Below are 25,618 nucleotides of genomic sequence, written 5' to 3'. Positions count from 1 at the left end.
ACCTCGGGTTACATATGCTTCAGGTTACAGACGCTTCAGGTTACAGACTCTGCTAACCCAGAAATAGTAACAGTAATAATAATAATAAATTTTATTTATATCCCGCCCTCCCCAGCCAAAGCTGGGCTCAGAGCGGCTAACAACAGTAAAACCTCGGGTTAAGAACTTTGCTTCAGGATGAGAACAGAAATTACACCACGGCAGTGTGGCGGCAGCGGGAGGCCCCATTAGCTAAAGTGGTGCTTCAGGATAAGAACAGTTTCAGGTTAAGAACGGACCTCTGGAACAAATTAAGTACGTAACCCAAGGTACCACTGTACACTGTACCACTGTGTGTTTTTTACTGTACATGCACAACCCTTCTTGCATCTTATCTGTTGGTTCTTTTTCACTCAGTCAGAGTTACGCTTCTCCCATGATGTCCCCCCACCCCTGCAGTTCTGAATCTGGGCTTACTGTGAATGGTTTTTGCAGAATTTCTATGTCAACTGTGCAAAATATGTGCAATTTTTAGGCAAATTTGTGTTTCCCAAAAGTCCTTAAGTACCCGGCAATGACCGTGTTTTTCGTACTGTCTAGCTTCCTCACTACTCTTGAGCTTAAAGCGAGACACGCACCTCTCCAGATTACACATTTATAAGGAGCCCATAATACTTTTTTTAGCATTTATATAGCAGTTTACAAGAGTTCATCCCGATGAATTTGTATTGTTTTTAAAAGGCCATTTCGCCTCTAATAGAAATGGCAGGCAACTGTGGTCTTAAGGGAATAAATGTGATTTTGAGCTGTCCAATTTATAGAGGTATACATGGTCTTTGTATGCAACGTGCAAAAATTTTTACTAAGGCTTATTTTAACAGGCGTATGGTGGTGTTTTCATTCGCCCTGGAAACCCAGGAGCCTGGATAATGATGTTGCTGTTGTGCGTGTTTTGTAGAATGGGAAGCAGAGAAAGAACAAAAGAAAACCGATGAGTTACATGAGAAGGAGAAAGAAGAAGGTGAATCTGAGAAATCAGAAGAGGAAGATCCATACAGCTCTGCTCTTGTGGATGATGGTGTGTACGATATCATTTTTGACAACGACAACAAAGAGCGAAGAAAAGGTGGCAGGTCCTTTATTATGAACCGGCCACCAGCGCCTGCACCTCGTCCTTTGTTTGCACCCACAAAAGAGGAGAGCACTCCTTACATAGCACAAGGTAACTTTTGTTTGCCATTCACTTTTCCTAAAGTTCCATTAATGCCCAGCGAATATCTGTTGTAAATATACAGAATAATCTCAGTCTAACATTCTTTGTACATTCATGTTCAGCTCTTTGCAGAAAAACACGACACATAAAAAACTTAAATATTATGGTTTTGTTAGTGGATAAAGAGTTAGTATGGGTTGGAAGGCAGAGCTATGTGTCCCTTAACGCCTGCTCAGGATATTGTCCTGTTGCCAGTGATGAAGTAAGATTCAGGCACCAAAGCATTTTTGGTTAACTCTGCTTTTTAAACTCTATTCAGACCAGCCACAGGCTCCATTAAGTGCCTATCAGGAGTCCACCCATAAAGCAGAGTACCCAATGCTAGAACCCAGGCATTATTATTATTATTTATTAAATTTACATACTGTCCTTCATCCAAAGATCACAGGGAGGTTTGCAACATGACACAACAGCATTGATTTGCTGCAGTGGCAATCCTGCCCTTGAGGAACAGGAAAAGCGAAAGCATCAGTGCAGACTGGAAACAAGCAAGTTGAATAATGTTTCTTAATTTTATTTTATTTTTAAAGACCCCTGAGAACATCTAAGGTACTTACATCAGTTTTATACCAGTTTAACTGTCATGATTTGGTGCCAGAGGCACCATATAGACCATGTTAAGAATCATTAACTGGATATTCCTAGCTCACTTAAGGAACTACACTTCACAAGGCCTTTGGGAGAAAGCTTTTTTTCCTCTTTTTTTTGCACTGAAAACATCAGCGGATGATCTGTAAACAGATTCTCATTTAACGAGGAGTTCGGCGGTGAATCTGGGGGTGGTAGTTATCTCAAGGCTGTCATTTATGCGTAATTAGCTAGCAAAAGGCAATGAACAGTTGAAGACTAAATGTCTCAGTTCAGGAAATGGAGTAAGCTGAGATCAAGCTTTCTCAGCCTGGTGTCGTCTTGGTGTTTGGGATTATAATTCCCATCATCCCCAGCCAGCAAGGCAACACATACTGTCAGGGACGCAGCGGGAGCGCAGGGAGGGGAGGAGATGGAGAGCAAGGGGGAGCAATCCGAGGGCAGCGTAGGAGAAGATGACAGTAGCCCGAGAGATTCCATGAGCCTCTCCAGCGAATCGGAAGATTCACAGAAGGGGGCGCCGGTAGCCAGGGCAAGGTGGGCCCCAAGGGGGACACCCCAGAAGCAAGGGGCCAGCGGGGACTCCCAGAGCAGCAGTTGGAAATCAGGACCAGCTTCCCCACCAGAGCGTAGTGGGGGGGGGAGGAGTCCCAGGTATCGGGGCCAGCGTATTCACCACCAGCGAGAGGAGATGAGTCAGGATTGACCACGCCTCCATCGGAGAGCGGGGGAACGGTCAAGAGGAAGGTTGCCGGTTGGGCGCGCGCGCCAAGTTCAAATGTACAGGCGAGGGGCACAGCAGGTAGCCCGGATAGGGAGCCAGGTCCTAAAGCCCGCCGGAAGGAGGGGCACACCTCCCCCTGCCCTCAATCATTGCACCGGGCGTTGGTCCTCTGTGAGCTGGGACCTAGGGGCGGCTCTGACACATACGAAAATGGTTAAAGCAGGGAAATGTTTCCCCACCAATGTTTGGTTCAATTTGCAATAATATCAGGTGCACATTGCAAAACATGTTGTCCCCTTCAGGAAAGATTGGGATCTATTTCTTACTACGTACACACCTCCCCCTGCCCTCAATCATTGCACCATCTATACTCAGATAAATATTCAGTAACATAGGGAAATTTCATCAAGACGAAGCCACACCGCCGTGCCAAATGGCTTTATGTCCAGATGGCGTGCACTCTCGACGCACTTCCTTCCTGTTCCTTGGCTTCTTAATATTCCTCACCAGGTTATTTCAATATGCTTCCAATTACACAATGTCAGAATAACTGTTAAATAAATGCATGAGAGCATTTTGTTTCGTAGCACATAGCAAAAGGTTTGTGCTCATTAAAGGCACAGGATCATCCGCCCAGGAGACTGAAGTTAGCACAGCTTAACCACAGAGACAGGTGCAGTTTTGCTTACAGTGATCTGCCATGTAGTTCAGCTCTGACCTTAGAGAATTGCCTCAGGCCTAAGGGGGAGACTTCAGTCTCTGTGCCTGCTGACTCATTGGCATCCCTGGATAACACTGCCAAGGAAGAAGCCTGCTTAGCACTGTTGTAATTCCCTGCCCCTCTTTGATTTGCCACACAAACACATTCTAGTAGTCAACATACTTTACAGTAAAGCCTTGTTGCTTTCCATGGGATGTGCACTGCAAACCTGTGCATGCTTCTTCAGAAGTAAGTTCTACTATGTATGATGACCTCTGTCAAGAGAGAGACAAGGGAAACATGTCCCTGTTGATTCTTCTCAACTTCTCCAGTGTGGTGTAGTGGTTAAGAGCGGTAGACTCGTAATCTGGGGAACCGGGTTCTCGTCTCCGCTCCTCCACATGCAGCTGCTGGGTGACCTTGGGCTAGTCACACTTCTCTGAAGTCTCTCAGCCCCACTCACCTCACAGAGTGTTTGTTGTGGGTGAGGAAGGGAAAGGAGAATGTTAGCCTCTTTGAGACTCCTTCGGGTAGTGATAAAGCGGGATATCAAATCTAAATCCAAACACTTCTCAGTGGCTTTTGATACCATCAACCATGGTATCCTTCTGGAGCAACTCTCCGAACTAGTTTTGTTTTGACTATGGCAGACCAACACGGCTACCTATCTGTCTCCGAACTAGGAGTGGGTGGCACCGCTTTGACGTAGTCCCAGTCCTACTTGAATGGTCACTCCCAGAGGGTGTTACTTGGGGGGTGGTTTTCGGCCCCATGGAACCTTCAATGTGGGGTTACACAGGGCTCAATCCTACCCCCTACGTTGTTTAACATCTACATGAAACTTCTGGGCGGGGTTATCTGGAGGTTTGGAGTATGTTGTCAGCAGTATGCTGATGACACTCAGCTCTATTTCTCCTTTACATCTGCAGATGAGGCAGTGGAAGTGCTGGACCAGTGTCTTGCCTCAGTAATTGACTAGATGAGAGCCAACAAACTGAAACTCAATCCAGATAAGACTGAGGGTGGGTTAGTGGGTGGTTCCCTAGACCGGATGGGTGGGAGATTGCCTGCTTCAGATGGGGTTACACTTCTTCTGAAGGAGCAGGTTCATAGCTTGGGGGCACTCCTGGATCCTTTGCTGTTGCTTGAGGCTCAGGTGGCCTCAGTGGCCCAGAGTGCCTTCCAGCAGCATTGGCTGGTGGCCCAGCTGCGCCCCTATCTGGACAGGGATAGCCCAACTACTGTTGTCTATGCTTTGGTAACCTCAAGGTTAGATTACTGCAATGCGTTATATGTAGGGAACCAGACAGAGGGCCTTCTCGGTAGTGGCGCCCGCCCTGTGGAACGCCCTCCCATCAGATGTCAAAGAGATAAAGAATTACCTGACATCCAGAAGACATCTTAGGGCAGCCCTGTTCAGGGAAGTTTTTAATATGTAATGCTGTACTGTTTTTAACACTGATTGGGAGCCGCCCAGAGTGGCTGGGGAAACTCAGCCAGATGGGCGGGGTATAAATAATAAATTATTATTATTATTATTATTATAGTAGGGCTGCCTCTGAAGTTGGTTCAGAAACTTCAGCTGGTGCAGATTTCAGAGGCCAGGTTCCTCACCGGAGCAAGACAGTTTGAGCATATTACACTGATCCCGGTCCAACTGCACTGGCTCCAGATTAGTTTCCAGGCCCTGATTCAAAGTGCTGGTTTTGACCTATAAAGACTTAAAAGGCTCAGGACCGCAATACCTCAAGGACTGCCTCATTTCATATGAACCTACCCAGACCCTGAGATCATCTTCTGAGGCCCTTCTTCAAGTGCCTCCTCCTCAAGAGGTCCGGAGGGTGGCAACACAAAAACAGGCCTTCTGTGCAGTGGCTCTCCATCTGTGGAATGCTCTCCCCAGGGAAGTTCTCCTGGTGCCTTCATTATACATCTTTAGGTGCCAAGCCAAAACGTTCCTTTTTAACCAGGCCTTTTGTTGATTTGATTAACCTTTTAAAATGTGGGGGTTTGGTGGGGGTATTGGGTTGTTTTTTATTCTGCTTATATATTTTGTCATTTTATATTTTAATTTTAATCTGTGAACTGCCCTGAGACCCCAGGGTATAGGGTGGTATGTTAATAATAATAATAATAATAATAATAATAATAATAATAATAATAATAATAATAGAAACAGAGCTTATTCTCAAGTAACTTTCCAAAAAATGCAGCCTCAAAGCAAAACTAGGTACCATGTTCTCCTGCCACCATGACAATTCCAGTAGCAAATCACTTCAAGACATCACACCACAGCTGCTATTAGGCAATGAAGGGAAAACATAAGTGGTCAATACAGGCTCATATGCAGGCCTGGGGTCATCATTTGCCCCAACCCAGAAGTGATGGTCCCCAGTGGCTCAGAGGGGCCCCTCACCAGTCCAACTGGGGGTAAAGGGAGGGCTGCATTGTGCAGCAATGGCGTCTTCATAGTAAATGGAACCATGTTGCTAGCGTTTCTGCAGCATTAAAATAAGCAGCAAAAATAAGCAGATTGAACAACTTAACCCAGTCTCTGAGTCTGCCTTCACTGGCCCATTCATTGGCATTCAGCTTTATTTGTTGGGATGCAATGTATTTCAGGGGCACATCTCTTAACCTTCCACCCACCAGCCTGAGTTCTTGCTAGAACTGCAGTTTTATTTTGATGGTCTGATAGCAAGCACATTCTCATTCAAAGCACAATTTCCCTTAATGTTGTTTCATTCACATCGAGTGTTTCCTTCAAGTCAACAAGACTTGTATAATGTCATCAATGATATTTGAGGGCTTTTGTCATAACAGGTGGTGCTTCCAATGGAGCAAATCAGTTTTTTGCTGCCTCAACATCCTACATTAGATAGCGAAAGCTTAGAAAATAAGATCAGAGAGAAGGAACTGAATTCACCAAAGTTAATGTTTTCTGAATGTAGTCTCTATAGCTCTTTCTTGCTTTGGTTCACGATATCATCTGAAACCATCTCATCAATGTCCCTTTTCAGTACATTATTCCCAAAGCAATTCTGCACAGAATCAATATACAATAATCACTCCACCATTAGAAAAGCAGGTGCTTATGTACTGGGAAGAAGAATGAGTCCAGCAGGACCTGTGCTTGCTCAAAGATCAGTTCTACCATCAAAAGTTTCATTGGAGTCAATGGAAAGCTGCAGATGACTGCCCCCATCTGCCTCCACAGCCATAGGAAGTTGCCTTACACTGAACCACACCATTGGTCCATCTAGTTCAGCATTGGCAGTGACTCTCCAGGCTTTCAAGCCTGGGTCTCTCCAAATCCTACCTGGAGATGCTGGGGATTAAACCCAGGTTTTTCTCCATACAAAGTGGATTTGTAGTTGGTTGTTCACATCATCCTAGGGGAAAAAGTGAAAAGTGGGGTGCCACAGGGTTTTGTCCAAGGCCCTGGGATCCAGTATGATCTTAACAGAATGGAGAACTGGGCCAAAACTACAAAATGAATTTCAATAGAGGCAGGAAGAACCAGCTCCATACAAACCCTTGCTTGCAAGAAGTACATGTGAGAAGGATCTCAAGGTTTTAGTAGATGACAAGCTCAACATGAGTCAACAGTGTGATGCAGCAGCAGCAAAAAAGGAGGGGGATTTTATTCTAGGTTGCATCAACTGTTCAAGGGAAGTAATTCTGCCTTAGTCAGAGCACACCTGGAGTATTGTGTCCAGTTCTAGCCACCACAGTTAAAGGAGAATATTGGAATGTGTGCAAAGGATGTCAACCAAGATGATTAAGGGTCTGGAAACCAAGCCTTAGAGTTGAGGGAGTTGGATATCTTTGTCCCAGAAAAGAGAAGACTGAGGAGCGATGTGATAGAAATCTTCAAATATCTAACAGGTTGTCACGTGGAAGATAGAGCAAACTTGGGTAGGACCTAAACCAATGGCTTCCAGTTACAAGAAATGAGATTCTGACTAAACATCATGAAGAACTTTCTGACCGTAAGAGCTGTTTGGCAGTGGAACAAACTCCGCTGGAAGTTTGTACTCATTGGAGGTTTTTAAGCAGAGATTTAAGCATCTGTCATGGATGCTTTAACGGAGATTCCTGCATTGCAGGGGGTTGGACTAGATGACCAGGTGTAACGTCCAACTGTACAAATCTGTGATTCTATGGTTCATCTAGTCCAAGCCCCTTATCAATAAAGAATGTACAACCCAAGATAAAACTACACACCCCTAACAGATAGTCATCCATCAGCCGCTTAAGTATCTCCAGTGGATGAAAGATCCTCAGCTCTTGGGCAGTATGTTCCACTGACAAACAGCTTCCACCCATTTCCACCCATAAGTCCTCTGTGGAGCAAGAGCAGGGTCCGCTTGCCCATGAGACAGGGTGAAACAGCCACCTTGGGCAGCGGAAGAGGTGGCACTCCTGTGGGCACCTCACTCATCCCACCACTTCAGCCCCTAGTGAAGTATCAGCAGCTTCTGGCAAGATCCTGCTGAAATCTCACAAGAACTCATTGAATTCTTGCAGAATCTCACAGAGCCCACAAGATCTCACAGAGAGAGAACAAGTCGGCTCCATCCTCTATGGGGCAATCCAGCCATGATTTCCTTAATCATCTCTTCTCCGGGTGAAACATACCCAGCTCTTTCACCTATTCCTCATAGGACTTAAGTTTCCAGACCTTCAGTATGCTGTCCATCCACTGGATGTGCTCCAGTTTATCATTGCCAAAATCGGGTGCCTTGGCTTGTTAAGTGTTGTGAGAAATGTCAACATGTTTCTTCACTGTTTTCTCCTCAAATCATAGCATGCCCGTGTGCCTGCTGTGTTGCAGTATAGTTGCATGTTTTCCTAATTCCGTCCAAAAAAAGTGAATAATTTATTTTCTCTTACCTCGCCCACTCAGAGTGTTTGTTGCCAGCTGAAAATGATTTTCAGCAAGACGCTGAATGTAAAGTGGTTCTAGCAATTTGACTTTGAACAGCTGGAGAAGTAATTCCATTTATTTCATTGCTGTGGCATTGCAAAACTCAGCAGAAATACCCAGGCCTATCAGTTAAAGTACTTCCCAATCAGGGACATTGTTGAATGTATCCCTGTCCTGGACCCAATTTATTTTCTCTTTGGGTAATTTGTTAGAGGACACGCTCTTCACTTTCCTGCCCTTGGCCATTAACATTTGGCCTGTCCATGACTTAACATCCATTAGGTAGGGTAGAATTCTCTTCAAACCCTGACCCCTTTGCCACCAGCAGTTGACACTAGATGGGCATGAAACATGAAGGCATTGCAGGAGCGGCCATATTGGTGGGGTGGCACTGTGGAGCCTGTCACCTGGCAGTAGTGGCTGTGCCACATACTGGGTTGATGCAGGCAGCACAGCAATATGGTCCAGGCAATGCCGGATACATTGGTGGAGACAGCCTGGCACTCCCATTGGTTCACCTTAACCTCATTGCTGCCCTGCCCTCCCCCCTGAGCATAAGCAAAATTTCATGCCAAAATTGCAGCACACTTCTCCAACCAAACAGCAAATAGAAAAATGTGTATATTAGGGTAGACCATGGGTAGGAAAACTAAGGCCCAAGGGCCAGATCAGGCCCAATCGCCTTCTAAATCCAGCCCACAGATGGTCTGGGAATCCACATGTTTTTACAAGAGTAGAATGAGTCCTTTTATTTAAAATGCATCTCTGGGTTATTTGTGGGGCATAGGAATTCGTTCAAAAGAAAAAAGAAAATATAGTCTGGCCCCCCACAAGGTCTGAGGGACCGGCCCCCTGCTGAAAAAGTTTGCTGACCCCAGAGACCTGAGTGGGAATTTAAGCCCAGCACTCTAACCACTAAACCACTGCATACAAAAATGGGTGTCTTCTGGGAAACATTCCTGCTAGAATGCTGATGGATTATCACGAGGACTTCTATATGTGTAAAAAGAAATTACATCCTGGTGAGAAAATGTGGAGAACTGAACTTCAGATTTGAGAAATGAGAAATTGAGATAAATCAGCAGATTGATGGATATGTCCTCTCTATTTGTTGACACAACCAAGCTTCCTACCATGTGTGGCCAAGTGTGGTTGTGGTCTGGGGCAGCGGAGAGCTGGACCAGGAAAGGGAGAGCAAGGCTGCAGGGAGGTGCTTCAGTTTGAAGAGAATGGTGTGCAAGTTTTGTTATGGACAAAGGAACTTAAAGGAAAAGGCGACTGAAGCTGCTCTGAAAAAAAAATATTGGAACACTCCAAATCATTCGCACAGATAATAGTAGATCTATCTGAAAGGCAACACAGAGAGATCTGCATTACAATGCTTCCCTAATTATTATTATTATTATTGTATGATTATGAGATTATTGTATAATCTAAGATGCTTGTATAATCTTAGTAGGGGTGTGACTTTGAGGGGGTGTGGCTGTGAGGAGGCATGGCTGTGAGCATCGTGAAGAGATAGATACTGCACTTCTGAATTTGCCTCTGCCCAGAAGTATTCCAAAATAATGCCCATCGGCACTGTGAGAGCTCATGCTATTTCCTTATAATCTGTTTTCAAGGTCCTTGGATGCTTTTGTGAGGCACTGGAGTTCTGAAAAGTAATCACCATACTTATTCTGCTGCCATCTTTCATTTCCTAATTTCCTTTTCGTGTAGTTTTTCAGCAGAAGGCAACCAGAACTCATGCTGGTAATGCGAAGTTGCTGTCCGCTGCCAGAAAACCAGGTATGATGATTTTGTTGATTTATATATCCATATATATATATATATGGTCCAGAGAGGCTGTTCATGGCAGTATAATAACCCAATGCAACAATCTGCAAAAAAAAAACCCTCCCGTTTGCTGGTTCCCTGACACAACTTGTGGCAGGGTAAGTTTACATTGTCAGTCTAGGACTGGATGTTAAATGCATCTATTCTTCTACAGTCCTTTCTCATTTCTTACTGTTCTTTGCCAGGCTGCACTGCCAACAGTAGCAATCACAGGGCATATGTGGCAGTTACAGAGCTAGATTGAGACTTAGGGCACAATCCAACCAGCCGGCGGGGCTTTCTCGAGGGACAGGACCAATGCCATAGCCACAGCCCAGCCACTCAGAGGAGAAGCAGTGGAAGGGAAGGGCAGAATAACTGGTACAGAGATCAGGTCCAGATCAAGCCTGACACCATCATCTGATGACAGCAGGACTGGTGCAGGATCCAGCAGATGCCAGACTGGCTCAGTCCCGCCGCCTCCTTTTCCATGGAACATCCCATTTCAGGGCTTGTTTTAGTGCTCCCCACCAGAAATAACACTGTTGGAAAGAATGCTATGCTTGATCTACTACTTTTCAACTTGCAAGGCATTAGAAAAGGGAGCCTCCCAGTGGTATAGTTCTCAGTCAGGAGCTGTGCTTTGCAACTCTACTGACCTCCAAGCTCAAGTCTTAAGTTCTAACTCAGAGAATCAGACGTTTGCAAGTGAATGCAGTTTAGTTTTTGTAACTTCCTTTATTGGGTAAAGGTAAAGGGACCCCTGACCATTAGGTCCAGTCGTGACCGACTCTGGGGTAGCGGCACTCATCTCGCTTTATTGGCCGAGGGAGCCGGTGTACAGCTTCTGGGTCATGTGGCCAGCATGACTAAGCCGCTTCTGGAGAACCAGAGCACCGTTTACGTTCCCGTTGGAGTGGTACCTATTTATCTACTTGCACTTTGACGTGCTTTCAAACTGCTAGGTTGGCAGGAGCAGGGACTGAGCAACAGGAGTTCACCCCGTCGCAGGGATTCGAACCGCCAACCTTCTGATCGGCACATCCTAGGCTGTGTGGTTTAACCCACAGCACCACTCGCGGACATGACAAAAATTTAAGGATACAGAGCTATGCACAATTAGCAAGGGAAAACCTCCAGTTCAGACCACTGGGACTTTCTTTTGAGCAAATATGTAGAGTTGGCGGTCAGCATATTATCTTGTGCCCTGTTTAGGACACCACTGTGTTCATAGCCATTTAATCAATGAAAAGAGAATTCCTGACTGTTTGTTCCATTTTTATGAGCAGTGAGTTTACTGTAACCTTCAAGCGGCATTATAACATTTTCCTAGGAGATGATTAAATATCGGTATTATTGACACCGCTGGTGCACCAATGTCCAAGGTTACTGCTCTACAAGTTCAAATAATTTCTAAGCATCAATCACCTGCTGAAATAAATGCATTTTTAATAGGCTGGCCAGATTCTCCATGCTACCATGCTACATGTAGCCCACCGGGTACAATAAAAACTGCAAATCAGAATGTTGGTCTTTTAAAGCTTTTCATTGGTACAAGACAATAAAATGAGGATCCATATATTGTTGGTTGAGGGACCACAAAAGAGCCCTCACACAAGATGGAAGCATTAACATGACGGAGGAGGTACAATGTTATTCTACAGAAAATTAATCAGAGCTCATCATCACCAGCTTACTACTTACAGGGTTCCTATCTAATCATTAATTGGCCATCATGCTATTAATTGAACCAGCACTTCTGAAGTGTTTCGAGGTCACTTCCATGGGGAGTTTTGGCACATCATCCTTCAGTTGCCAGGCAGCACAACCCCATATATTTTTCCTCCAAAGTAAGTTCCACTGTGTGCAATGCAGCTTACACCTCGCATATGATTGCAAACTGAATGTCTGATCTTCATCCATGCGGAATACAGTGAAGGCCAGGCAACTGTAATGCAAGTGAGTTTCCTGGCCAACCTATTTTACCTTCCCAGCACCGACTCAAGTGGATGTTGAGCTGCTTTAAGCTGTATACAGTCCAATGCTGTAAAGAAAAATATTGCATAGGACAGTGTTCTCAAAGCTACCAGCATGAGTTTGACCAAACTGTGGGAGGCAGTGGAAGACAGGAGTGCCTGGCTTGATCTGGTCCATGGGGTCATGAAGAGTTGGACACGACTAAACGACTAAACAACAACAACAATGGTGTACAGCTCTAGTATAGAGATAATTCAGTATGACACAGAGTTTGTCTTCAGGAAAGTGTGGTGTGCACACTGGTTGCTGTGGAAAGCTATCTTGATAGTGCTAGATTTCCTGTCTTTGCTTATGAACCAAACGGCCTGGCCTTAATGTGATGTGTCAGTGATTCCTTTCTTGAGTTTCATAATTAATTAATGGTACAGTGCTGTCTCACAAAAGGAACTCCAACGACAACTAAATTCAACAGAGAGTGAATTAATCAGGCAAATGGCCATGAATGTGAATGCTTTGTGTACCAGGATGAAACCCTCATCACAGCTAGATATTGGAATCCCTGGCAGCACTCTTCTCATTTAACAACATAGAATTTAATCCTGGAGCTTAAAAGTTATTGATATTCCAGTTGGGATCCAGATTCCAATCTGACCTAGCAGGTAGGGTAGAAGAAGAGAAAAAGAGTTTGGATTTGATATCCCGCTTTATCACTACCTGAAGGAGTCTCAAAGCGGCTAACATTCTCCTTTCCCTTCCTCCCCCACAACAAACACTCTGTGAGGTGAGTGGGGCTGAGAGACTTCAGAGAAGTGTGACTAGCCCAAGGTCACCCAGCAGCTGCATGTGGAGGAGCGGAGACGCGAACCCAGTTCCCCAGATTACGAGACTACCGCTCTTAACCACTACACCACACAAGGTCCTAGGGAAAGGTCTACCTGTTACTCATCTCTTGGTACAGGGATGGGAGATATGCAGTTATCCAAATTTTGTATGTCAGCAACTTCCATCATTCCTCACCATTGACCAGCTAATGGGAGCTGGAGTCCACTATCATCTGGAAAATTACAGGTTCCCTATCCCTGTCTTAATGGGATTTGTGGCAAAGCTCTGATAATACAAATGCTGACCAAGGAAAATAAGCTAAATGTTCTGGTGTCTCTAAGGAGTCAGGGTGAAGCAACATCATTGAGACCTTTACCGTTTGGATTTATGTATTTATTTCCTTTATATCTTGCCTTTCTTCCAGGGGGCTAAAGGTGGGTCACCCCCTTCCATTTTCATCCTCTCAACAACCCTGTGTGGGTGAAATATAGTGAAATTAGCCTAGGCAACTAAACTGTGACTCCCCACCCCTAGTCTGATATGATAACCATTATATCATTTTACCACTACACCACACTGAAAAGGTATCTAGTAATTGCACTTAGGCTGTCCATTTTCTCTGCTTCAGAAATCTAGATTTCTATCATATATGCAGCTCAAAAAGGGTTTTTGCTTCTGTCCTGAATGTTTGCATTTGCTCCCTGAAGATAAAGCTCAAGGTGACAGGACCACATACAGCACCGTTAAGCCAAGCATCCCATTGAGGCAAGAAGAGCTCATCCTATTGCAGGAGCAGGTGAAGAAGGGGGTACTTTCTGTGGATGAAGCTCTGGAGAAATTTAAAGAATGGCAGACTCACAGAAGTGGATTAGAAGCGACCCAGCAGGTAGAAGCCTCGCGTATTTTGTGTGGTGGTTACAAGCTAGCTGCTATGTTTATCAAGATATCTCTGCAGTTTTAGTGGGTTTCACATTTTCCTTCTTCTCCTGTGTTGTGTGTTTTCAAACCTGAGTTGGGTGTACCAGTGTTAGACACATAGGGAGCTTCCTTGTGCCAAGCCAGTCGCTTTGTCCATGAGGTCCAGTATTATCTTCTCTGGCTGTCAGCATCCCTCCAGGATCTCAGGCAGTGTCAGAGACCAGGCTGAGGAGTGCTGCTCTGATGAGGAATGGTGGGAGCCTCCCCCTCCCCCTTACCAGGATCCTGAAGTTGCCCAAGAGCAGCAGAGCAGTATAGATTTGGAGCAGTGGTTTGCAGAGTTTGCAGAGCTGGGCAAAGTTGAGTGGGGAACAGCTAGGGGAAGGAGAACTAAGAAAAAGAGAGTTGACAGACTCTGGTTCACTGGAATGTGTCCAGCCGCTCAGTCCAAGGTCAAAGAGATTAGATAAGGTAGCTACATAGAAGGCATAGTGGTTGCAAGATCAGGTTGCAAGACAAGGAAGTGACGAGGGTGACGAGGGGGGAAGTAGGTGGAAACCATAATCGGGAGCACCTTTACTTTGAGAATGGACTCTTTATGATATATGATATCTTTATTGTCATTGTCCCATGCAGAACAATGAAAGAACTCTTTGTTCTTTCGCTGTGATAACTAAAATATCTTTAAATGGTAAGAGACTCTCTTCGCTTTGTTCTGCTTATCCACGGCCAAAGGGAGGGAGGAAGCCAATTCCCCAAAACCTGACAGGCAGAGACCTTTCCATCCCTTGCCACCTGATCTGTTTTACTGGAGATGCCATGAACTGAACCTGGGATCATCTGCAGGCAAAGCAGGCAATTCTGCCACTGACCTGCCACACTCTTGTGAATAGTTCTACATATAGCCAGGATACAAATCAAATCTTAGGACTTTCATGACATGCATGCATTTTTAATGACCACATTCACATGTGTTTCTCATAGTTAGGGGTCTAGGAGAAATTTGAGTCAATTCACATTCAAAGGCAAAGCTAGCTACTTCACACTTTCCATACAATGTGCAGGCAGAAATTCAACCATCCTTCAAATTTTGCAGTTATCCAAATTTTGCAGTGTTGTTTTGCCACCCAGTAATGTGTACAAAAATACATCTACCATGCAAAATGTTGCATAAAATGCATACATTGGTGCAAATATCCTAAAAAATGCATGACACTATGGAAAATTGCTTGCAAAAGTGTGTATATTAGGAGAATATATTGGGGCTGATTTTCAGAGTGACCATACTAGTGATGGTAATGCCAAACAGGAAGTGACAGAAAAATCCCTCAAATAAGTCTCCAATTTTTACAGTGTCCTTGTATGAATGTTATGGGAAAGTTGGTTTAAGGAACAATCATGTTTTCACTAAAGCTAGGCCCTTAAAAGATGAAAGGGAGGAGAGCGACAAGAGTACATGGGCACAGGGCTCATTCCCCATCTGTTAAAGCATAGTTTATTAGACCAAAAGTGCAACATCTGGATTGGATTTATATGTGGGATTTTGCAATGTTCTTAATGAGTGTGGGTGAGGGTTTGGCCACAATTGCTGCGCCACCTACATTGACTCTCTTAGTTTATTTGTAATATATGTAATATTGCAGACGTTTCTTTCTGGAGTCCACCTCACCATTTGCATTTGAGTGTTCAAAGAAATTAGCTGGATTTAAGCCCTGAAAATATTGAGAGTTCACATAGCTGCAATTGATTTTCCATCATTGTCCAAACAGACAAACTATGGTTAATGTTAACTCTGGTTGGAAACAAGCCAGATTCAAGCCATGGTTTAGCATATCACCCGAACCATTATGAGAAGACTTGACTTGTCCTTCTTTGAGACAACTGGAGTGATTGGGCAGCAAAACTAAAGTTGACAGAACAAAGCTGAACAGATTCTTCCTAATAACTCATTGCTTCTTGGGTGGTTACAAATACTTCTTTCTTATTTTGGCCATGAAATTCAAGGTAGCTGCCCATATGGATGGCAATTATCGCCTCCTGAGGGAGTGGGTGGCAGCTGTGGAGATATTGCATTTGCTCTTAGAGAAAACTTTCCAGAGATCTTTATGTATCATAACTCTACCAAAATTCTCTTTTAAAGCACACACACACAGAGAGAGAGAGAGATTCCGCCCCCCAATGTATTTTAAAATGATTTCCTGTGCTAGGAAGCTTAAGTGTGCAGAATACTAAAAAGCCCAACTCCTCCAGCTACTCATTCATTATTTTTAACAATCAACTGCAGCTATTGATTTTTGTTGTTGTTTGTGTGTGTGTTTGTTTGTTTCTTACTTAAGGAAAAAATACGCCAGCTCAGAGACTCTATTATCAGAAAAAGACCGGAGGAGGAAAGCACGTATGGTAAATTACATTTAACTAGCATTTCAATAAGCTGCAGAAGGGAATTGTGTATATATATATATATATTTCAAGGCCTGAACCAAAGACTAGTGAAGCCCATGGAAAGATTTTGATAGGCTTCTCCATAGTTTTGTGACGATTTGTCAAATGCGGAGACCTGCCTTCCCATAGAAGAACACAAAATGATTCATAATAGTAATTATGAGCAGCTGTGTGGAATGCCAAAATTATAGGCGATGGAATCAAGAAACGTGTTTTGAACAGCAATTCAGTATTTTTGGACCAGGAAATCCTCTGTTTATACCAGGGATGCTCAAAGTTTGAATCAGGCCTCCCTAACAAGTTATAGAGAGTTGTCAGGGGCCGAACAATCCCTGCCCTGAACTACTCCAGTTTGTGTCTTAGTTGCCACAACTCATCAACAAAAACCAAGCACTACAGAAAGGTTGGCAGAAACATGGAGAGGGCTGGAGGGAAGCTTTCTATGGTTGCTCCCAGACAGGAGAAGGAATAGCAGTGATCACTTTAGAGGTGATTCACAGTACTCTGTATCCCTCGCCTTCTTTAGTCCGGGGTTGGTAAGAGACTGTGAAAGAATACACTCTGCCTTTTTCAACATGAAAAGTGTTTTGTTTTTTTCCATGGGAAGGGCATTTGTATGCCTGTGGGACCTTTCTCTTACCCGGCCTTCCACTAGAAAGAGTTTAACTTTGTTTCCATTTCAAGGTGAACTTAATTAGTTCACACTTTCTGAAAGAATATGAGAACCAAAACACAGCCATCCTTTGAAAGCCACACGTCTCCGAATTTTGCAATGCAGTTCTCCAGCCAAGCAATGTGTACAAAAATGCATACACTAGTGCAAAGCATGCATATAAGTGTACGTATTAGTGAACATAATGTACCAAAAAGCATTACATTATGGGAAACTGCATTCAAATTGGGGGGAACTGCATACCAAAAAATGTACATATTAGAATTCACACAAAAATGCTGGTAAATGTTCATTAGGCCTTTTTTTTAAAAAAAAAACAATTTTCAAACTGATGTAGAAGTGTGGAGAACTTGATTTAAAATTAGGGAAAAGGAGAAAGTGAGAGAAACCAAAATGGATATATTGGCCCAATCCCGATACACCAACTTCCACTTTCAGTGCCACACTAGTGTAGATAAGACCACAGTGCAGGGATGCAGAGCCCTTTAAGTATCATTGGACACCAATTCCTAACATCCCCATCAAGCAGGGCTAATGATCAGGGATGACAGGAGCTGAAGGATTGCAGGCTCCTCATCCCTGGAATAATGGGAAAAAATATGAAATTCTGAGGTAGATCTATGCTCACAATTCTATGAATGCAGATCAAATGGCACTTGGGGAAAGACTGGACTAAAGAAACCCACATGACCAGTTGTTGTAACCACATTTCGGCTTATTTTTCTTCCTAACAGACAAAATCACCATTATTCACCATCCAGATGGTAAGTTCCAATACCTTTACCTCATAAATCATGCCTACAGCCAGTCTACAAGGTGCCTCCTGAATAGGCATCTACTGAATAGTATTTTTTTGGTTAAAAAAAATAGAGGTGGTGCTGGTACTCACTGTTCTGGTGACTACCATCACAAGAGAGCAGTTTGTTTGTTTTTGTTTGTTTGTTTGTTTGTTTGTTTTAGCACTGAGCCAAAGATTTTCCACCCACCTCCATTTTGCCAAATTTGAGATGGGTAAAGTTTGATAATGCCCCCCCCCCCGGCCCTCAAAAAAGGACTGGTCAGTTTTTTTTTTTTTTAATAATTTTTATTAAGGTTTTCCAAATTAAAACAAATCAAAACAAATTAAATCCAATCTATAAACTTTTTGCCAATAACTAGGACTTCCCCTCCCTACCCCCTCTTGTGTTCCAAATCTTCCAAATAAGCAATTAAATTCAACAAGTTCTTATCCCCAAGTTACACTCTTCATCAATAACCCAATTTATCCAAATTCTCATCCCCTAAGATCGGTCTATACCCTTCCACGAGTTTCCCCCTTTCAAACATAGTACAGATGGAAATAAGATAAATATGAATAATAATTTTACAGCCTTTGGATTCCAATTTTCCCTCCCCTCTTTCCCCTTTGCGTTTCACCTATCCCTCCACTTCTAATATCTTCCTGGAGTTCCCACATTACACTATGTCCCTCCGGTTCTTTGCCAGTCTTTAATTACGGATGTCCAATCGTAGAAGGAGTCTATCAAACAAGGGCCCATTTCTTCTATCCAGGTTTTTATATCCAGGAGTAAAAACTCCAATTTTGTATCCATAAGCTTGTCAAACCTGAATATCCCAAATGTTCCCCCAGTTCTGTCCAGTTCTTGTTATTTCCTTGTTCTTATCAATCATTCTCCTCCTTTTTATTTCTCTGTTCTCCCACAGAAATGTTCTTTTTCCAAAAGTTTCTAGTGTCTCTGCAGAGGTTTGTTATTCATGGAGCAAAGCATTGCATCATGTTCCTTTCATTTTCCAACAAATAGTTCCATTGTTTCCTGTAGTGTGTAGACCTCTGTAGACAAAATAATGTTCCATTCCTGCAGTTTCCCAGGAGATTAAAAGTTCCATTCAACTGTTCAGATTTCCTGTGAAAAACACATGCAATATCCCTCGGCTCCTCTAGGTGGATTGCAGTAACAAAGTTCCCTTCCAGAATCACATCCACCAGACCAAGTAGCTTGTTGACCGATATTTAAAACAGTTTGTATTCAATTTGTAACAAATATAACCGGCAAAGTCCTCATAACAAAGTCTCTATTTTAATCTTCCTTTTTGACAGCTCTTTGACAGCTGTCAAAACCTCCATCACTTTTCTCCAGGCAGTTTCACGAATCGCTCCAGGGATTCCGGGGGGGTTGCTTTTTTAAAAACAATTCCACTTTTCTCCTCCAGCTCAATCTTATAATTTTCCCTCGCGAAGTTGCTGATTCGGCAAGATAAGGTTACACTCGATCTTAGTTGTCCAGTCCTTTGTTTTGGCTCTTCTACAATTTAGGGGTGGGCTGACTTCCTTTTTTCCACCTCCCCCGTTCGCTCCAAATTTTAAAAATTTATCCCCTTTTTTTTTAGTCCATATTCCAATTACTCACAGGTTCTTCTTTAGAGCCGAATTTTCAATAGAAGTCAGCGCTCTCCGCCGGATAGCATGCGGCTGCGCTCGGCAGGGATAGCAGAGAACTCAAAGCACCACGCTTCTCCCCGGCACCCGATCCGTAGCCTTTAAAAAGGCTCCTTCACGAGTCGGGAGAGCGCTAACGGTGCCAGCCGAGTCTCCATGTCCACGGCCTCAATCTGGCCGTGGTTTTTAAGGGTCTCCGCATCGCCGGTGCGGTAGGACCCAGCCCCTGCCAAGCCGGCTCCCTCCGGAGCTCGGAGGGAGCCCGCCATTCGGCGATGGCGCCGACCCGGAAGTCCAAAAAGGACTGGTCAATTTTAAGTGTGGTACATAACCTTAGTAAACTTCAGGGTGGGGGGGAATACCAGGGAAGGTCATGGGACATCTTCCTTCTCTTTCTCTCATTCGTTTATCCATCATTGCAAATTAATTGAGCTCTTCCCTCCAGTAATGCACTCTTGGAATGATATGATGTCATTTGTTAATTAAAAAGGGGAGGAGAACAGGCAGCAGGTCTGGGGTCTTATGCAAATGTCCCCCTGAACCACCCTCTAAAAAAGCTGGTATTCAGGTGTCCCTTCCATGGCAAAGAGCTCAACAACTAGGGTACCACACCTAAGGTAGTCTTGGGGCTGTTCTTTTGACAGCAGAGGTGTTCAGAAGAGGGCACCTTCAGGAGATCTCTTTTCATAAGAAAAGATCTATGGGAGGAAGCCTTCCTTCAAGTAGACAAGGCCCATATTATGTAAGGCTTTAAACCTTGTGTATGCTAGACTCTTATCTTAATTGGATTGCCTGCTGTAAGACAAATATATCAGTACCAAACAGCTCCAAACCAGCTTGCAAGCCTTTTCTTATTTTGATAGTTCCCGTGGCGAGACGAAAAGCAAGTCTTAGTGCTGAAGGCATTGTGTACACCCATCCGTTTCCAAAGCAGGTATGTATCAAGATTTCCCCAAAATTGTGTGTTTAGTTCTGAAGTTAAATTTCAGAAGTGCTGATTCTGAAGCATGTTTCCCCATATCGATCGTTAAATGATAATATGTTGGAATGAATGTCCTACAGTCAATTAGGAACTGCTGGAAATAAATGCCATCCTGATGTCAGACCTCAAAACATCATTCTGTGCCCCCACGTACCATTTACTGTATACCTCCAATGGCCTCTTCCATATGAGCATTTATTGCAGAATTTGTTGTTTAGTCGTCTTAGTCATGTTCGACTTTCCGCGTCCCAATGAACCAGAGCATGCCTTGGAAACTCTCACTTTCTTCTCAAAGCTTCTAATTTTTAAGGCCAATGGAGTTTTCTTGGCAAAATACTAGAGTGGTTTGCCAGTTCCTTCTCCAGGTGGATCACATTTAGTCTAAACTCTTGGCTATGACCTGTCTGTCTTGGGTGGCCCTGCACAGCATAGATCATAGCTTATTGGGGTTATTCAAGCCCCTTTGCCATGATCCATGAAGGGGTATTGCAGAATGGCCACACACAAATCCTATGATGTCATGAACGAAGCACCCCCCTCTTGTGCTTTCCTTGTCCAGGTCCCCACCCCACTCTTCTAAAGCAATTATATTTAATGTCATAGCATCATTACGGAGAAAGGAGGATAGGCAGCTTCCACCCAGCAACCATTTAGAGATGCTCAAGTAGTAGCAGTAAGCTTTATCCTCCTCCAAATTTTGCCCCTGCCCCTGAAATTTGGCGGTGGGTTTTGTCCCGCAGCTTTTTTACCCACACCCCCATGCTCCAAAATTGGAGAGGTGTGTTCCATGTTGCTTGGCAGTCATATTCTGGACCACTTCTGTAAGCTTTTCAAAGGCAGACCCACATAGGAAATCCAACAGTAACAAGTCACTGGGGCATATGCCAGATGCTTGTTTGGTTTTAAATTTTTATTAAAAAGTTTATTATGTCAATAGCTACCACTTCCAGATCCTTAACAGTGTTCATGAACAGCATGTGTTATTTCAGACTCTGCTTTGAAACCCACCAGGGAAAGAGCAGGCGTCTCCTGATAACAGAGGTAATGGCATATATACAACGCACTTTGCAAACGGACATCGCTTAACTCCCTATGCTTCTTTGGTTCATTTTCATTAATAAACCAGCTTCTTTCCTTTACTTTATTTAACGCTTGCTGGATATTTGAAATGTTTAAGGCAGAGGCAGGCAGAAGATCAGAGCCATTTTCAGTAGACTTCTTTTATTATTTTACTTTGTATTTCAGACTTCTAAGCCACGTCACAGCCAGAAGTTATCAAAACAGGGTACAGTAAGATAACCAAGAGAGACAAAATGAGGAAAAGAACACAGTTCTCTGGCTCCAAATTATTTAGCAATTAAAAGGTCCCCCTTCCCTAATTGGGTGGTTGAAACAAAGAAAAGCTAAGTTCTCCCTCTGCTGCTATAGGCAGTAAGCCTGTGGATGCTATTTTCTGGGGGTGACAAGTGGGGCGGGTGATGTTGCAGGCAGTTCCTGCTTTGGGGCTTCTCATGGCATCTGGTTGGCCACTGTGAGGACAGGAGGCTGGACTAGACAAGCCATTGGACTAATCCAGCAGATGGGCTCCTCTTATTTTCTTACGTAAAGAATGCCCGGGGTAAACCCAGAGCTGGAATTTTGTGTGAAAAAGGAACATGGACTCAGTTCTGCTACTGAAAGGAAATTTGCTTAGTGGTGGTATTAAGGTAATATAACTACCAGCATATACTGTGAAACATATATGAGCCAGTATACTGTAACCTGATTCAATAAAGGAAAATAGGCTTCCGTATAAATTACAGTGGTACCTCGGGTTAAGAACTTAATTCATTCTGGAGGTCCATTCTTAACCTGAAACTGTTCTTAACCTGAAGCACCGCTTTAGCTAATGGGGCCTCCCGCTGCCACCGCGCCGTTGCTATGCGATTTCTGTTCTCATCCTGAAGCAAAGTTCTTAACCCGAGGTACTATTTCTGGGTTAGCGGAGTCTGTAACCTGAAGTATCTGTAACCTGAAGCGTCTGTAACCTGAGGTACCACTGTACTAGCTGCTTCAGGGCCACTATAGTACATATGTGGGTATCAGTGTCCTTTTACATGGCTGTATTTTCAGCCCACCAATGGGTTAAACTGTATTGTTTTCCAGAATTTCAAAGGTTTGGAATTCTGAGAATGGCTGAAACATTAATTAACTATCTGATCAGTGCAGGATGCATTAGCTGTCATTTAAAAGCTGTGCCTTACATATCTTAGCTACCATTGTCTTCCCCTCCAGCAAAAATTTTCCCATGGTCTTCTTAATGAGGATGACCTTCTTACTTGGGGCATCTCATTATTCCATTCTGCAGGAATTCTTCTTCCTTTTTAAAATAGCTTTCTCCTCCCTGCCACTGTACATTGCATCAAAGGGGTGTTGTTTTAAATTATTAGTCCTGCTACCTGTGTCTCATTTTCTAATTATTCTTTTCTACATTCATTATTCCATCAGGTAAACATCCCGAGAGATATAAGTTATTAGATTTGACCGCGCAAGGGAGAAAATATAGAAGTTGTATGCTGGGTGCATTTTAGAAGTTTATGCTGGGTGCTTCTTTCCTACAAATTTTGAGCTGTTAGTTGACAGCCTTATATTTAAAGGTCTAGATATTTTGCACCCCCATATTTATCTGTGTTTCTAATGCTAACCCAAAGAATCAGCAACAGTTTAAGGGTGCTTCCAAAGGACCTATTTATTCTGCCTTCATTCTGATTTGTGTGCCGGAAGATTAAGCAACATTCTCGCCTGAATAAACATTTGTTCTACTTTGTCTGCATGGAGGTGAGATGGCTTGGCATGAGAGTAACTGCCATCCCACACTCTCCAGGACATTTTACCACCACATCCGTTATCACAAAAAGTCCAGTTGTTTGAGGAAGCAGGTTTGTTGCACAAACTATATATAATTGTGCAATTAGAATTTCCTGGTGTGTGATTGCATCCCACTCCAAAATACCAATAGTGTAGAACCTGAGAACACATCCCATGCTCTGAGTTTATGCCACAGAGCATAATATTATATGTATAACAGTACATATAATAAAGAATATAATATGCATTTTTGGGTATTTTTAGCAGAACCTAGTGGGGAAATCTCACTTCTCATCAGCTTAAAGGAGCAAGACAGGAATTAGAAATCCATGCAGACAAACTTGCCATTGAGGTTTTCAGCAAATTCTATTACTGAGTGGGGGTGGGGAGCTAAGCATTGAAAGCTGGCCAAAAAGTCTTTTGTTTTATTCTTATATGCTAGCCTGGTAACAGTTTGTCCATTAATTGTGTCTTTTTCACCATTCTCTTTAGAGCAGGTTGTTGGACCCCTTGCAGCGATCATTCTGCATCACCAAGAGATGATCCTTCTTTCAGCAAACTCTGCTGCACTAAATTGAGCCTTGAAGACTGGATAAGCAAAAGTCCCCACCCAACAGGCCTCCTTTTCAAATGTTCCTCTTGCCTTTGTTTCGGTGGATTCTGCAAACAACTTAACAGGGGCAAAACAAATGCTGTTTTCATTCTGCTGGGGAACCTCCAGCCCTCAGGCCTCTTGAGGCTTGCCAGGCATCCCCCACTTAGCCAACAGGGCACTTTCGGCTGAGCCACACCCACCAATCCTACACCTGACACCATATAAGGCATGGGGAGTGGAGCAGGTAGAACCCTGCTTCAGACAAAAGGGGGTTTGCAGGCACCACCAATCAGCTGATCAGCAGCGCCTGCAAAGCCTGATGCAAAGTGCTCTATAATATAGTGCTTTGAAAGGAGCTTCCAAGGTCCTCAGAAACCTATTTCAAAGTGCCATCTTGCACAGTGCTTTCCAAAGTGATCGTAAGTTATTGGACAATTTGAGCTCTTAGAAACAACAAAAACCTTTGTCACCAATAAGTTCAGAGATGGAACTTTTTTTAATGGTTTGCTGCTTGTAATTGTCATATGACTGCTGCCACCCCATCATCTCCTACCAGAAATGACCTTACTGACATCTGCCTAACCATTCTGATACATAACGCTGCAACATGGCTTCTGTTTCAAGCAAGAGAAATGAGAGACGTGTCAATTAAAATGAACAGGCCAGGGAATAAGGCACGAGAGCTTTGCCAGTGTCAGCATTTTGTATACATTTTTCTAATTGTTTCATGTGCATTTCATTTCTGTATATTGTAATGTGCCCTCATTGATAAAGAATAAGGAGGTATACATGAAACTGAATAAATGATTGGTTCTGCTGTTGACAAACCGCTGTAATAATTCCTTTCACTTCCCATCTTTATGGGGGTGAATGCTGTTGTTTCTGTAGCCAAAATGGTAGCACTCATGCACAGGAAGGAGGTGTCAGCAGCACCTGGGAACTTTAAGGTCTGCAGAAGCACACTGACTCTCAAAAAAAAAGAAAAGAGGCTCCAAAACCTATCCCTACTGCCCCCAAAATACATGAACCACAGAGTTTATACAGTGCACGTGAGCATGCACACTGAAGCTGTCAAACCAGTGTCCAGCCAGCCTGTCCCAACCTCATCTCCTTTCCCCCACCTCCCCTATGCATGGTTACACCCTTCAAAGTTCTTCCAGCTGAGGAAGGGTCCCTCTGAAAGCACATATCTCATCAGCTGGCCTGCTCTGTGCTTTCAAATCTCTTCTCAGATGGAGTCAGGTCAGCTCTGTGACTCTAAAGACTCTAAACATCAAGACTGTGGGCCAAATATTGTCCATTTGGAGTTCAAATTTGGCCCAAGAAGTCCCGTGTGTCCCCCCCCCGCCCCGTCAATCAAGTGGTGTCTCCACTTGCCATAGATCAAGATTGAGCTTTCTGCTGCTGGCAATTGAGCCTAACTATTTGTTTGCCAAATACACCGTCACATCTCTGAAAAAGATTTTGCCTGCAGGCAAATGTTGCTCTATGCCCTCTTTTCTAGTAGACAGGTGCCCCCCCCCCACTCCAACAACATTTTGTTGGGGGCCTCATTTATTTATTCAAAATGGTAATTTGTGGCACCTTACAGGAATATCTCCCATTCACCAAGAGGAATGATTACATTCTAATTTTAGCTCTTCCCCCCTAAGAACATCCAACTGCATCTTTGCACATTGCATTTGCATGTAAATCAGCACTAATTATCGACACCTATTAGCATGATTACAAAATACAATGTTTACATAGAGTATTTGGATTTCGGTGTTTGCTTAATAGGATTCCCAGGATAAACAAAGTGCTAAATTCTGCAGGTGCAGCCTCCATTTTATTTACTAAGTAGTCCCCCTATGTTCAGTGATGTTTGCTCCCAAAAGGGATGCCTTGGTTATGGACATGGATTCCAAGTAAGACCA

The 25,618-nt window shown here is 43.6% G+C and overlaps 1 protein-coding gene across 1 annotated transcript in view; it reads left to right on the top strand.

Annotated features, from left to right (window-relative positions):
- Nucleotides 1-24,529, top strand: part of BANK1 (B cell scaffold protein with ankyrin repeats 1) — a 175,375-nt gene extending 150,846 nt beyond the window's left edge. Inside the window, exons 10-17 of the mRNA XM_083756506.1 lie at nt 938-1,201; nt 9,914-9,982; nt 13,516-13,694; nt 16,063-16,126; nt 17,576-17,605; nt 20,142-20,212; nt 21,250-21,301; nt 23,600-24,529. Of these exons, the coding sequence (XP_083612632.1) occupies nt 938-1,201; nt 9,914-9,982; nt 13,516-13,694; nt 16,063-16,126; nt 17,576-17,605; nt 20,142-20,212; nt 21,250-21,261 (689 nt within the window). The 3' untranslated portion in view covers nt 21,262-21,301; nt 23,600-24,529. The remainder of the gene's footprint in view (nt 1-937; nt 1,202-9,913; nt 9,983-13,515; nt 13,695-16,062; nt 16,127-17,575; nt 17,606-20,141; nt 20,213-21,249; nt 21,302-23,599) is intronic.
- Nucleotides 24,530-25,618: the final 1,089 nt, after the last annotated feature.

This window comes from Podarcis gaigeae, assembly GCF_964106915.1.
Source record: "Podarcis gaigeae genome assembly, chromosome: 9".
NCBI lineage: Eukaryota > Metazoa > Chordata > Lepidosauria > Squamata > Lacertidae > Podarcis > Podarcis gaigeae.
Note: the sequence above shows the minus strand (reverse complement) of the source record. Positions and strands in the feature narration are given on the sequence as shown.